This window comes from Ctenocephalides felis, unplaced genomic scaffold (genome assembly GCF_003426905.1).
Source record: "Ctenocephalides felis isolate EL2017-DRISC unplaced genomic scaffold, ASM342690v1 CF-g0.4_SCAFFOLD_03571, whole genome shotgun sequence".
In the NCBI taxonomy this organism is placed as follows: Eukaryota; Metazoa; Arthropoda; class Insecta; order Siphonaptera; family Pulicidae; genus Ctenocephalides; species Ctenocephalides felis.
In genome coordinates, this window is record NW_020539725.1 from 62,030,274 (window position 1) to 62,043,919 (window position 13,646).

The 13,646-nt window shown below is 27.2% G+C and overlaps 1 protein-coding gene across 1 annotated transcript; it reads left to right on the forward strand.

Moving 5' to 3' along the window:
* Window positions 1-4,374: 4,374 nt before the first annotated feature.
* Window positions 4,375-13,142, forward strand: LOC113386442. The gene is made up of 4 exons (XM_026624222.1): window positions 4,375-4,709; window positions 6,579-6,754; window positions 8,865-9,109; window positions 12,989-13,142. Exons 1-4 carry the CDS (start codon window positions 4,493-4,495, stop codon window positions 13,140-13,142), a joined length of 792 nt encoding a protein of 263 aa, XP_026480007.1. The 5' UTR covers window positions 4,375-4,492.
* The last annotated feature ends 504 nt before the right edge of the window (window positions 13,143-13,646 follow it).

The window sequence follows — 13,646 nt, forward strand, 5'->3', positions numbered from 1 at the left end:
TTTTTTGACGTTGAGTGTACATACAATATTTGCGTAAGAGGCGCCAAATTTAAAACTATAAATAAAAACTTAATTTACACTTCAAAACAGTAAATTACTAATATATAATTGAATATTATATAAACAAAATGTATTTTTAAACATCAAATAATTATTACTAAACATATTAACTTTATTTTAAACATTGTTAACAAATTTTATATAAATACCTCAATGTCAATTTCAATTAAATCGGATATTTATACGTATCGAAAAGTGTATACAACTTGCCTTAAGGCTAAATAACACAACTAGTTTATTTAATCAATCAAACACCAAATAAATAGAAATAATTTTTGAATTACGATTATTAAAATAAGCACAAAATCAAAATATTTTTTGACGTTGAGTGTACACAATACTTGCGTAATGGCGGCAAATTCAAAACTGCAAATTTAAAGACTTAATTTACACTTCAAAACGCATAAAAACTATCTTTTATCAATAAAAATCAATATTATATAAACAAAATATATCTCTATTACCATTAAATCTATTTATAATTCTTTTATTCAATTTATTAATCGAAATAATTTATCTGTGTTCGTCGCTCGTCGTTGAAGTTCGTGCATGTTCGTTTCGTTCTTTTCCAAAGTGGTTGCTGGCTGATGGACGTGCTTCGTACGTTGTGTTATAATATTTTAAATAATTTAGTAAATACATTGCAACAATATTTAAAATATATATCAAAGTGTTTATTAACTGTTGGAGAATATAAATATTAATGTCGATGCCACGGGTGGTGAATATTTATAGTGTTTTTGGACGCGAAAAGATTTGCTGTCGGTCTCGTGTATGGCGGTGTCGTTAATCGGTAAGTAGAAAAAGGATTTATTTCTAATATTGTTTAATGAATATATAATGGAGACTAACAAGTATTGTTTATTAATAATGTCTTTACAACTTTGTGTGTAATGTTTTGTACAAAATGCCCGTTGATATTTACGATAAGTTTTTGTCTTTGAGCATGCCGCACTTGCAACAGAACAGGGTTATGTATTTCACGTTTTTGAAAAACGCATTTATTTTTGTATGAGTTACTTATTTATATTTGTTCAAATATTTAAATTGTGTAAGTAAAATATTGTTTTGTACGTATTTTGTGAGTAATTAACGTATAATATAACAAAAACCCCAAAATTTTTGTCCAGCGGCCATTTTGTGAACGCATTTTTCCAAGCAAATTATTTTTTATAAATAATTTATTATAACATCTAATTTTTGTACAAGTTTATAAATTTATTAGTCAACATAGTTTTTGAAAATATAACTATGTATGGTATAACTATGTTTTATATATACAGATTTTTTTTACATTTTGCACCCGTCTCGGACAGCTTGATATCAAGCAGCAGTGGTAAATTTATATAAAATCAATTATTTATTTAACATAATGAGAATTATAAGATTTGTATACACGTGCATTAATTTAAAAAAATATATGTTTTCTAGGCAAAAGTTTTACATTCGATACACCCTTCGGGCTGCTTGATATCAAGCAGTATTAACAAATACTAAGACTAATTTATTTATTTCATGTAATAAATTTTGCAGAAGTTTTATACACAAGCACTAATTTGTAATTCAAAAATTATAAAAATGTCTAGTCAAGTTTTAAATTTTATTCATGCCTCGGACAGCTTGGTATCAAGCAGCATTAACTAATACTAAGACTAATTTATTTATTTAATGTAATAAAAATTACGAGAATTTTGAACTGAATAATGCACTGATTCAAAATATATAAAAGTATCGAGTCAGAAGTTTCAAATTTTATTCATGCCTCAGACAGCTTGATGTCAAGCAGCAGTAAAAAAATACCTAAATTTATTTATTTATTTCATATAAGAATTTTAAGATTTGTACACATGTACTAATTCAAAAAATTATCTTTTCCAGTCAGAAGTTCCAAATTCGACACACGTTTTAGACAGCCTGATATCAAGCAAACAAAACAAACAGGTAACAAAAATTAAAACTAACTGATTTATTTAATACAATAAGAATTACAAGAGTTTTATACACAAGCACTGATTCAAAAATTATAAAAATGTCTAGTCAAGTTTCAAATTTTATTCATGCTTTGGACTGCTTGATATCAAGCAGTGGTAACAAAAATTAAAACTAACTAATTTATTTCTGTAACATAATAAGAATTACAAGAGTTTTACATGCACTTATTCAAAAATTATAATTGAATTTCAGTTGCAAAATCTATACCCGACTTGGGTTGCCTGATATCAAGCAGTGGTAACAGAAATTAAAACTGATTTATTTAACATTAGTAACAAATTAATAATAAATATCAAAACTGATTTATTTAACATAACGAGACGGACAATAGATACATACACGTTCACTAATTCAAAAAATTCTCAGTTTTTGAGTCAAAAGTTCCAAATTCGACACACATTTTAGACAGCCTGATATCAAGCAGTGATAACAAAAAATACAACTAACTAATTTATTTAATACAATAAATATTACAAGAGTTATATACACATGCACTGATTCAAAATATATAAAATTTATCGAGTCAGAAGTTCCAAATTCTATACATGCCTCGGACAGCCTGATATCAAGTACGATAAACAAATACTAAAACTCATTATTTATTTTATTTGTTTTATACACATGGCTAATCCAAGAAATTATAATAGGCTTCCAATCAGATGTTCCGAATTCTATACACGTGTGGGCAGCTTGATATCAAGCAGCAGTAGTAAATACTCGATTTTTAAAATTTTGTTTTTACGATAATAAGAATTACAATTTAGTGTTTTATATACATGCATGAATTTTTAAAAACATATATAAATAAAATATATAAAAGGCAAGTAGATTTTTCAAATTTGATGCGCGTCTCGGACAGCTTGATGTCAAGCAGCAGTAGTAAATACTCAAGCTAATTTTTTTTACGATAATATGAATTACAATTTAGTATCTTATACACATGCATTAATATTAAAAGAAATGAAAGACTTACAATTATATTTTACAAATTTGTCTCGGAGCTTGATATCAAGCAGCAGTAGTAAATACTCAAGATATTTTTTTTACCATAATAAAAATTACAATTTAGTGTTTTACACACATTATGCAAGGCTTACAATTATATTTTTCAAATTTGATGCGCGTCTCGGACAGCTTGATATCAAGCAGCAGTAACAAATACTTGAGCTAATTTTTTTACGATAAGAATTACAATTTAGTGTTTTATACACAAGCATTAATTTAAAAAAAAAATGAAGTATATAAAAGACGAGTTGATTTTTCAAATTTGATACACGCCCCGGACAGCTTGATATCAAGCAGCAGTTGTAAATACTTAAGCTAATTTTTTCATTCAGCATAATAAAAATTACAAGAGTTTTAAACATATACACGGTTATTGAATTGATAATATTTTACTCATCACATTATAAATTATTATTATTAGTGTAAGTATATGTACGTTTGTGCTACAATTTTGTAATTTGCACACATTAATTATAGATGTTATTATTGAAATAACAAATACTAAAATTGATGATCATTTTTATAAAATTCTGAATACAAATCATTTTAGGAAAATTTGTTCTCGACTGTATTATACACATCAATTTAAAGACATCAATGGAAAAAAATGGCAAACAAATAAAATAAAATAATGAACTAAATATTAGAATATGAGCTGAATGATGGCACGTATACAGTGTCGAAACGTACATAATAAATAGTTTATTATTTTTTTAATTTGACAAAAAACAATAAAATAAAATAATGAATCGAAGGTTAGAACATAACAATATTTAGTTGGATGTATCAGAATATGTGCTGAACCATGGCACACATATAGCGCCGAAACGTATATAATAAATAGTTAATTATTTTTTATTTTGGGAAAAAACAATAAAATAAAATAATGAACTGATAGTTTGATCATAAAATTATTTAGTAAGATGCAACAGAATATGTGTTGTGAATGATGGCACACATATAGTGCCGAAACGTACATAATAAATAGTTAATTATTTTTTTAATATAACAAAAAACAATAAAATAAAATAATGAACCGAAGGTTAGATCATAACAATATTTAGTTATTAGTATTAAAAAAAATAATATAATAAAATAATCAACCAAAAGTTTGATCATAAAATTATTTAGTAAGATTTAACAGAATATGTGCTGTGAATGATGGCACACATACAGTGCCGAAACGTACATAATAAATAGATAATTTAATTTTCTTTTTGTCTTTTTCAGATATCTGTATAACCTTGCTGGAAAAGTAGTATCTACATTACATATAATGTAACATAAATATTTTCATACCAATTAATGTAGATCAGAATTATAAAATTTTAACCAATTGATAAAGTCTTCGTCTCGAAGAACTGCTTTGTTTAGAATTGACTACTTAGAATCTACATTTTTTTAATAATATATAACAATTGGACATTATATTACAATGTCTGGGTTCAAATTCGAAGACAACCTGGAAAACGCCTCAGGTGGTGAAAGTGCCTCCAGTTCTGGCACAGAAGTGACCGATGGCATAAAACAGATTCTGCTGAAGGCCTATAGTACATATGACCAGTTTCCTTACGATGATTTTTACAAGCCTTATTATATACCCCATTTGGACTACATCGGTGTTAGGTGTACTAATGATGATACATATTTGGGTAAGGAGATAGATTTTTTTTAATTACTATATTTGTTACAACTACTAAATAATTAACATAAAGTAACAGTAATGAACAATAACATAAATTTAATAAAAATATTACAAAATAAAGGATAGAATTTTCAATAAAATGATATCTGTAGTATGTTGATTTAATATAAAATAAAAGCAAATAATAATAATAATAAAATTAATAAGTAAAATAAATAAAATTTCTGAATAATAAAAATAATACTACGAATACAAAAAAGTAAAATAAAAACAATAAGTGATAGTTAATAATAAATATAACAAAATAAAAATATTAAAAAGAAGATAGAATTTCATCTAAATAGATAAATCTAGATCCTTATTATTATATTGTTTATACATATTTTTGTTATTAACTTCCCTAAGGAGAAGTTTGTTTTCATCAAAAAATCCGATTCGCTAATTTTATGTTTTCTTGACGTTTCAAGCCGTTCTGAATCGAATGAGACCAAATTTGGAAAAAGTATGTGTGCGTGTGTGTGTGCGTGTGCACCAACAGATTTTTTGCCGTAAATCGCCGTTTTCTCAAAAAAACGGCTGGACCGATTTCAAACGTTTAAAAGCCATTCGATGTATCTCGATGAGGACTATTGTTTGTCAGTTTTGTGCGACGATCGGCCAAGCCGTTTCTTTGTAAATAGCAGAGAAGTGAAAAGTTTTTCCTCCACGTTTTAGCCCGCAATTCTAAATCGATTTTGAAAATTTCCATTTGAAATTTCCATTTTGAAAGTTTTCAATCGATAGATATTGATTGGGAATCGTGCTGATTAGTTTTTGGTAAAGATCGGCCGGGCCGTTTTCTTGTAATAAAGTTTTTAAAAAGAAAATTTCGACGATTTTTATGATTATTTTTTTGACGGTAGATACCATAGTCTTCTAGATCATACTAAAATATTACGGCCCTACGACAACTGGTTCAGCTTTAAAAATTCGTTCAAGTTTGCAAAAATTGGTATCGTTTTTTTGGCATTTGTCAAAATTAGACCTTTCATCGACGTTTGGTCAAAAAAGCCTGAACCGATTTTAGAAATTCAAAAGCCGTTTGATGTATTTCGGTGAGGACTATCGTTTGTCAGTTTTGTGTGACGATCTGCCGAGCCGTTTCTTTGTCATTTGCAGTAGAGTGTTAAACTTTTCGTCCACTTAAGCTCATCCCGCCGAACCGATTTTAAAAAATCAAAAACTGTTCGAAAGATATTAGTTGGGAATGATACTGATTAGTTTTAGGTGAAAATCTACCGAGCCGTTTTCTCGTAATTAACTGTTGAAAAAAAAATTAAGCCGATATTTATGGATTTTTTTTAGCGATATATACCATGGTCTTAAAACTTAAATAATAAAAACTTACTGAAATATTACGGCCTTACGGCAAGTAGTTTAATTTTAAAAATTTATCAGAGTTTGAGAAAATGAGTATAGTTTTTTTGACATTTGTTAAAATTAAAATTAGACTATTTACTTGGTATAATGATAGAGTACTTGGTCTTGAACATACTAAACCATTAAAGTCATACGGAAACTGGTTCAATTATAAAAATTATTGATTTTTGAAAATTTGCTTTTAGAAAATACTTCGAGTTAACGTGTCCGTTCGTTTTCAATTATGTGTAATAAATCCACTCGGAATACTTTTAATGACTCATAAATTAATTTATATTTTATTGATTACGACGATTATTTACGCATATCGCGAAGTTCATGTAACTTGCCTCAAGGCTAAATACACATACCAACTAGTTTATTTTATTAACAGTTGTTAATTTTATCTAAATAGATAAATCTAGATTCTTATTGATCAATTATTTACACATATTTTATCAATTTTGTTATTTTTCAGCTGAAATCTGGAGAGATTTTGAAAACAATGGGAAAACTGTCGATATTGATGATTCGACGTCGCCAAATCCGACGACAAATTTGGCTCAATCGTCCACACATTTTTATGATAAATATTTTGCAAATGAAATGCGCAAAAATTTGTCAATGAGTGAGCAGCTAACGATGCCCAAAAAGGTACACATAATCATAATATATATATATATATATATATATATATATATATATATATATATACATGTATATACTAATACAAAAACCGACATTTCAGAAAACCGGTTTTCGAATTTTAATTTTGCTACAAAACCGGTTTTAGCCGATTTTCGAATTTTATATAGAAAATAAATTTTTGCTTGAATATTCTATAATAACAAAAATTTATCCGCAAATTTAGTGCGATTTAAAGCAGTTTTTGACTAAATTTATTTATTGGTAAATTTTATGGATAGTAAACAGAATTATTTTAATTTTAATTAGTAGAACAAAAAAATAATAGGTTATCTGGATTAAATAACTTTGAAAATAATTATTCGTTATTCATGCATCATTTTCACATATAATAATGAAAATATTTTTATGATAGTGAAAGGAAAGTTTTCGAATAAAAAAAAATAATACATTTTTAAATAAAAAACATTTATTAAATTTAAAAAAAACAGATACTTGTTGATACATACTTAATATCAATTTTAGTTTCAAAAGCAATTAAGCTAAACCCTACTATATTCTATTCTGAGTAATGTTTATTAATTAATTTTAAAAAATTTAATTATTTTCTTGTTTAATAAAATATGATTTCAAAAAACTGAGAACGTCTATCAATTTGTTACTTAGAGGTTTCCTTTGTTTACTCACAAAATTTCCCGAAATAGTAAATACTTTCTTATTTGCGACCGAACTTAATTGTTTTTAAAGCCTGATGTAATAATTCTAAGTTTTTTGTTCTTTTATTTATGGTTTTCAGGTTTGAAAACTCATATTTTTAAGATTAAGTAGAGGAAGTTACTTCTTCAAGAAGACACACTAATTTAAATTAATATATACACTGATATAAAAATCTAAATATATACATTACACAAAAGAAAACACAAAACCTTTCTGGAAACCATAGCAGACTGATAAGATTCAAAATGCTATTGAACTTATATGATTTCAAGAATCGAAATGCTTCTATCTATCTTTTACATTTGGCTATTTTTGTCATTTTCCATTTATACAGTGAAAACCGACTTATTGTACTAAAAAACCGGTTTTCGAATTCCATAATTTTCATCCAAAAACCGGTTTTTGAAAACTGACAAACCCTAAACCATATATTATATGGTAGAGTCTTGATATTGTAAATATTTTATAGAACATTGAACAAAGAATACAAAAAGTAAAAAAAAAACTAGTGGGGCGTATGGCATCGTGCATTAAGGCAAATTGCTGGAACTTCCCGTACCAAAAATTATTTTTTTTTAAGAAGATTAACATTTTTGAAAAGATTTTACTTTGAAAAATTTACATTTTTGAGAAATTATACATTTTTGAAAAAAATTTTTTTTTGGAATAAAGACTTTTTGAAAAATCAATGTTTTCTTTGTTTTGAAATATTTTGGAAGTTCTGAACTTTTTTCCAAAGCAATCGTACTGCTTTAACTGCACAGAGACGTAATATCTGATAAATTGATATGCATATATTTAATGATCATTTTTGATCGCCAAATGTCGTTTATTTTTTACTTTTTTCACTAGATCTCCGAAACCGCTAGACTTGCCTTTATGAATTATCAATTCTTCATCTTGTCAATACAAGTAAAATGTTTTTTGAATTATTAAAATCGGACGCTCCGTTCTCTTAAAAACTGAGTTACCATTTTTGGCACTTTTTGCCCCGTATCTTCGGAACGGCTAGACCCGCCTATGCCAAAAACTAATCAGCACGTCTCCTTATCAATACGAATCAAATGTTTTTTGAATTATTCAAATCAGTTGAACCGTGTTCCCGAAATCGTCGACGAAAATTTGTATCCGCAACAAACACATATACACATACATCCATTTTTACTAAGGTATACCAAAATGTTCAGAAACCTCTGAAACGTAAAGATATGCAAAAAATTTCATTTTCAATTTTTTGCAATTACTATAACTTACCCAACGAAAGGTAATAAATTTATATATTAGGTTGTCAAATATCTCCCTTCCGCTTTTTTGCTCTTGGTTTATAATACAAAAAGGCGGAAGGGAGATATTTGACAACCTAATATACGTTTATCGATTAACATTTTATTATTTTATCTAGGAATGTGTATTTTGCAAAAACAATGGCACTCCAGCGCTCAACTACAAGACCCATTTTGTTAAGGATCTCGATGGTAGGGTAACATGCCCCGTGCTAAGGGCTTGCATCTGCCCCATATGCTCCGCTACAGGGGATATGGCGCACACTCCAAAATATTGCCCCCTAAAGCATTACATGGAATTCGATTATGAGATTCCTACTTATTCAAGCTTTCGAGGGGCACCCAGGTCTAACCAAGGACAGAGGTAAGAGAAATATATATATATATATAATATATATATGTATATATATATAAATATATTTATATATATATCTATTATATATATATATATATATATATATATATATATATATATATATATATAATATATATACTAATTGACCCGACAGACGTTGTCCTGTACCCACATCTACGTTTTTTTAATGTTCTATACTAATATTTACCGTTCAGTTAAAAATAATCATTATTGTTTTTCCCATTACTATTTACAACAATATATGAGCGATGTTAAATGTAGAACTGCTTCAAATAAAATGATGATTCTCAATTCCTACAGTTAACACTTTAATTATCCCTTTAACAAATATTAAAATATGTTCAATAAATATAACAATCTTGAGTAGTTTCATCAGTAAATAAATTGCATAGATGTCCATTATGAAGTATATCTGTTCGTCAATGATACACAGCTACACAAACTATTGTTGTGCTTGATCTCTTGTTTAGAGTAATGAATTTGAATATCTTTATAAAAATATCAACATTATAATACTTTACGCTCAGGATCAGTAAAATGAAATTGTAAGCTTTGCTATTTAAATGAGAAGAGTGAAATATCATTGAATCACTAATTTCTTCTTGTCGTGTTATGTGTCTAAACGGTAGAAAGTCTTTAGTTTCATTCTTGCTGCTAATTTTCTCCCATTTTTTGTCCTATTTTTTTTAGAAATAATAAATAATCCATTTATACTGGTAACTGGATTTATTGCAACATAGAAAAGCTGTTAAATATAAAACATATTTCCTTGAAATTTGGGTATTCTAAGTGCACAAGAAGATATTTTATTTCATGAAATACTTGATCTATATCAAAGACTAATTTTTTATGGAATTTTTTTTTTTTTATTTTTTTTATATATATATACATTATTTTCATATCTCAGTCAGGCAGAGTTGCCTGGTATGAGAGATTATGAAAACAGTTTTCATATAATATATACATTTCATTTGACTATAATAATCTATTTCATTAATATAATATCTATATATAACTAAAAATATCTTTATATATCACTCTTCAGTCTTCTTGGTCTTCAATTTCCTTATAGTGTTTTTTTATTTTTCTTTTAAATTTATCGTCATCTTTGGTCATCTTAATATTGTTTGGCAATTCGTTATATGTTTTGCTGGCACTCCATATGACATTTTCTCTGAAATTCTTCTTTCTATTGTGTTCAATGTGAAAATTGTTGTGTTGTCTAGTATAGTGTTCATGTATATCTTGATTTATGTCTATTGTTGTGCTTGTTTTAATTCGGTTAAATTTCATTTTGTGTATTAGTTTGCATTTCTCTATTTTAATTATGTTATTTAGTGAAAGATTATTTGTTTCTCTCTGTAAGTATTTGGTGGGTGTCAGATGTGGAAAATTGTATGCTATTTTGGTGGCTTTATTCATTATTGTCTGTATGTCATTTAAGTTAGCTTTGGTTGTTTGGCTCCATGTTGTTATTCCATATAAAATTATAGGTAGTATTTGTGTTTTAAGAATTAGTATTTTATTTTTTTTGCCGAAAGAGTGGATCCTTTTCAATGCCCCTGTTAATGTTCCAATTTTTCTTTTTATTTTGTTTATATGTTCTGTCCATGTCAGTTTTTCATTTATTATCAGTCCTAAGTATTTTATGCTTTCCACTTCTTCTATTTCTCTATTATTTACTTTAATATTTAGTTTAGTGTTCTCAGTATTTTTTTTATGTTTGAAATATATGTATTTTGTTTTATTGATGTTAATTCTTAGTTTATTTTTAGTTAGCCAGTCGGTGTATGTTTTCATGTCCGTGTTTATTGTATCTTCAAGCCTTTTTTTGTCCTTATCTGCATATACTATGGCAGTATCGTCTGCATATAGTATGTATCTGCCCTTTAATTTTACATCTTTTAGGTTGTTGGTATATAGCAGATATAATAAAGGACCTAAAACAGAACCTTGTGGGACTCCACAAGTTATGCTACGACCCCCACTTGTAAAATTTCCCACCTTCGTCCTTACCACCCTTTCCACGAGAAAATCTTTAATTATGTTGTAATACAAACCTACTACACCCAAATCTATTAATTTATTGAGCAATATGCCATGATCCACAGTGTCAAAAGCTTTTTGTAAGTCAATAAAAATTGCAGCTGTATGCATATTTTCCTCAAGGTGCTGACTGATGGTATTGGTCAAATCTATTAGGGCACCTTGAGTATTTGATGACGAACATATGTTTCTCTATCAGCAAAATGACATAACCCATAAACATATATCTGTAGCAATAGATATTGTTATAGCATATACATTTATTATAATTTTCTTCATAGTTATATCTATTTTATTTGGGGGTTTTGAAAATTGTTAATTAATATTTTCACTTTAACCTTCTTCATTATTGCATTAATTTCAAGAGCTTCAGTAGAAAGAGGAGCTGGAACACATTATGTAATTAGTTTTCATATCCATCATAAAAGAAAAACATGTAGGCCTTCTCTAAACTTCCAAAAGTGCCTGAGATATAATTCTAAAAAAGATATATCTTTGTCTAAAGCTGTGTTGCTTTAATATTCTTCAATATCTATAAAAATGCAGATAATTATTAAGTTAAACAACGCCTAAAGAAATTTTGTTTTCCCAATTTCACTCATCATGTAATAATTGTGTTTGAAGAACTTCATGTAATTAAAATTAACATACATTCATTGACTGCTTGTATTTTTTTTACTTTTTCGCTGGCGATTTAATCTAATTCTTTGAACAGCTGTAATATCTGTCTTGCCTAAAAAATAGTTTACATTTTAATAACTTTAAAGATTTATAAAAACTACAAGTCCATTTTTGATTTTATTTTTAGTTTTGCGCGTCAGTAGAGTCCCTTTTTAATGTTATTTTTAGATTGCTCGTCAGTAGAGTCCATTTTTCTTTTAATTTAATTATCAGTAGAGTTTATTTTTCTTTTATTTTTAGTTTTGCTCGTCAGTAGAGTCCCTTTTCAATGTTATTTTTAGATTGCTCGTCAGTAGAGTTCCCCTCCCTTTTTGATTTTTAGTTTAGTCGTCAGTAGAGTCCCTTTTTCTTTAATTTTCAGTTTGCTCGTCACTAGAGCCCCATTTTCTTCCGTTTTTAAATTATCAGTAGGGTTCATTTTTCTTTTATTTTTTGTTTGGTCGTCAGTAGAGCCTCTTTTTAATTTTATTCAGTAGAGTCCCCCTTTTTACATTTTTAGTTTGGTCGTAAGTAGAGTCTCTTTTTTAATACAAGATTAAGTTTGCTCGTCAGTAGAGTCCCTCTTTTGTATATTTTAGCTCTAGCTTGTCAGTAGAGTCCTTTCATTAATTTTCTAGCGAGAAAGAGAATAGATTCTACTGACGAGCAAATTGGTTCTCAAAATCATGTAAAGGAACTGTACTGACGTGCAAATTGAGAAACAACTTGGAGATCAAAAAGGACTCTACTGATAGGCAATTTAAATGGCATTTTGAGAAAGAACTCTACTGTCGAGCAAATTAAAAAGCAACCTAGAAGTTAAAAGGGACTTTAAAGATTTATATGAAACTACTAACGAAAAATATAGAAATAATTTCTAATCAATAAACTTACGTTTAGTACACAGCACAAATGTGCAATTAATTTTATTATTTTCAAGGAACGGGGTAAAATATTCTTCTGATTCAAGCATTTATCATTAAATCAAGATTTGTACTATGATGTAACTTTAAAATGTTGATTTATCTATAAATAGTTTAATTATTTATTGTTTATTACTTCAACATTTCAAGAATATGTCTCAATGTTGAACTAAAAAATCTACAGCTTTTATATATCAAATTGTTATAACAAAACAAATTAATCCTTATTTTCATTTAGGTTAAGCTACGCTTCTGCAACTTCATCTATGCCAGTTCCTGAAATTTCAGCAGCTTCGGCTTATGCAAAAGAAATCGAAGATTTGAACAATAATTTTGCTTCGCTCTACACTTTTGATAGATTTTCATCGGAAGCAGCTTATGAGGAAGAATAATTTAAACTTGTAGTCCCATCGAGGTAAAAAGACTTTTATATATATATATATATATATATATATATATATATATATATAAAATTAAACAATCGATAGTCTTAAATATTTTTTATATTATCTGTCTTGAAATTGAATATTGCTTTGTTTCTTTGATGAAATTTATATTATATAAATAATATGATTTAAAGTCAAATTAATTTAATTTCAACAGAATTCAATATAAAAAATATTTGTAAATGGGATTTTAATGTTTAATTTTTATTATCTAATCTGTGATTTAGTTTTTAATGAAATAAACTAAATTATTAAATCGATTTATACCAAATATTATTAGTTTAGTTAATATAATAAGAGGGATGAAAGCACAAACGCTTATATTTACATATATATATTTATATATGTATATATATATTTATGGTTAATTATTTGCCTTAAATACGCTTTACTACAGAAACAACTAAGACTGATACTATAAATATAATGTTTACATCAGAAAAACATTAT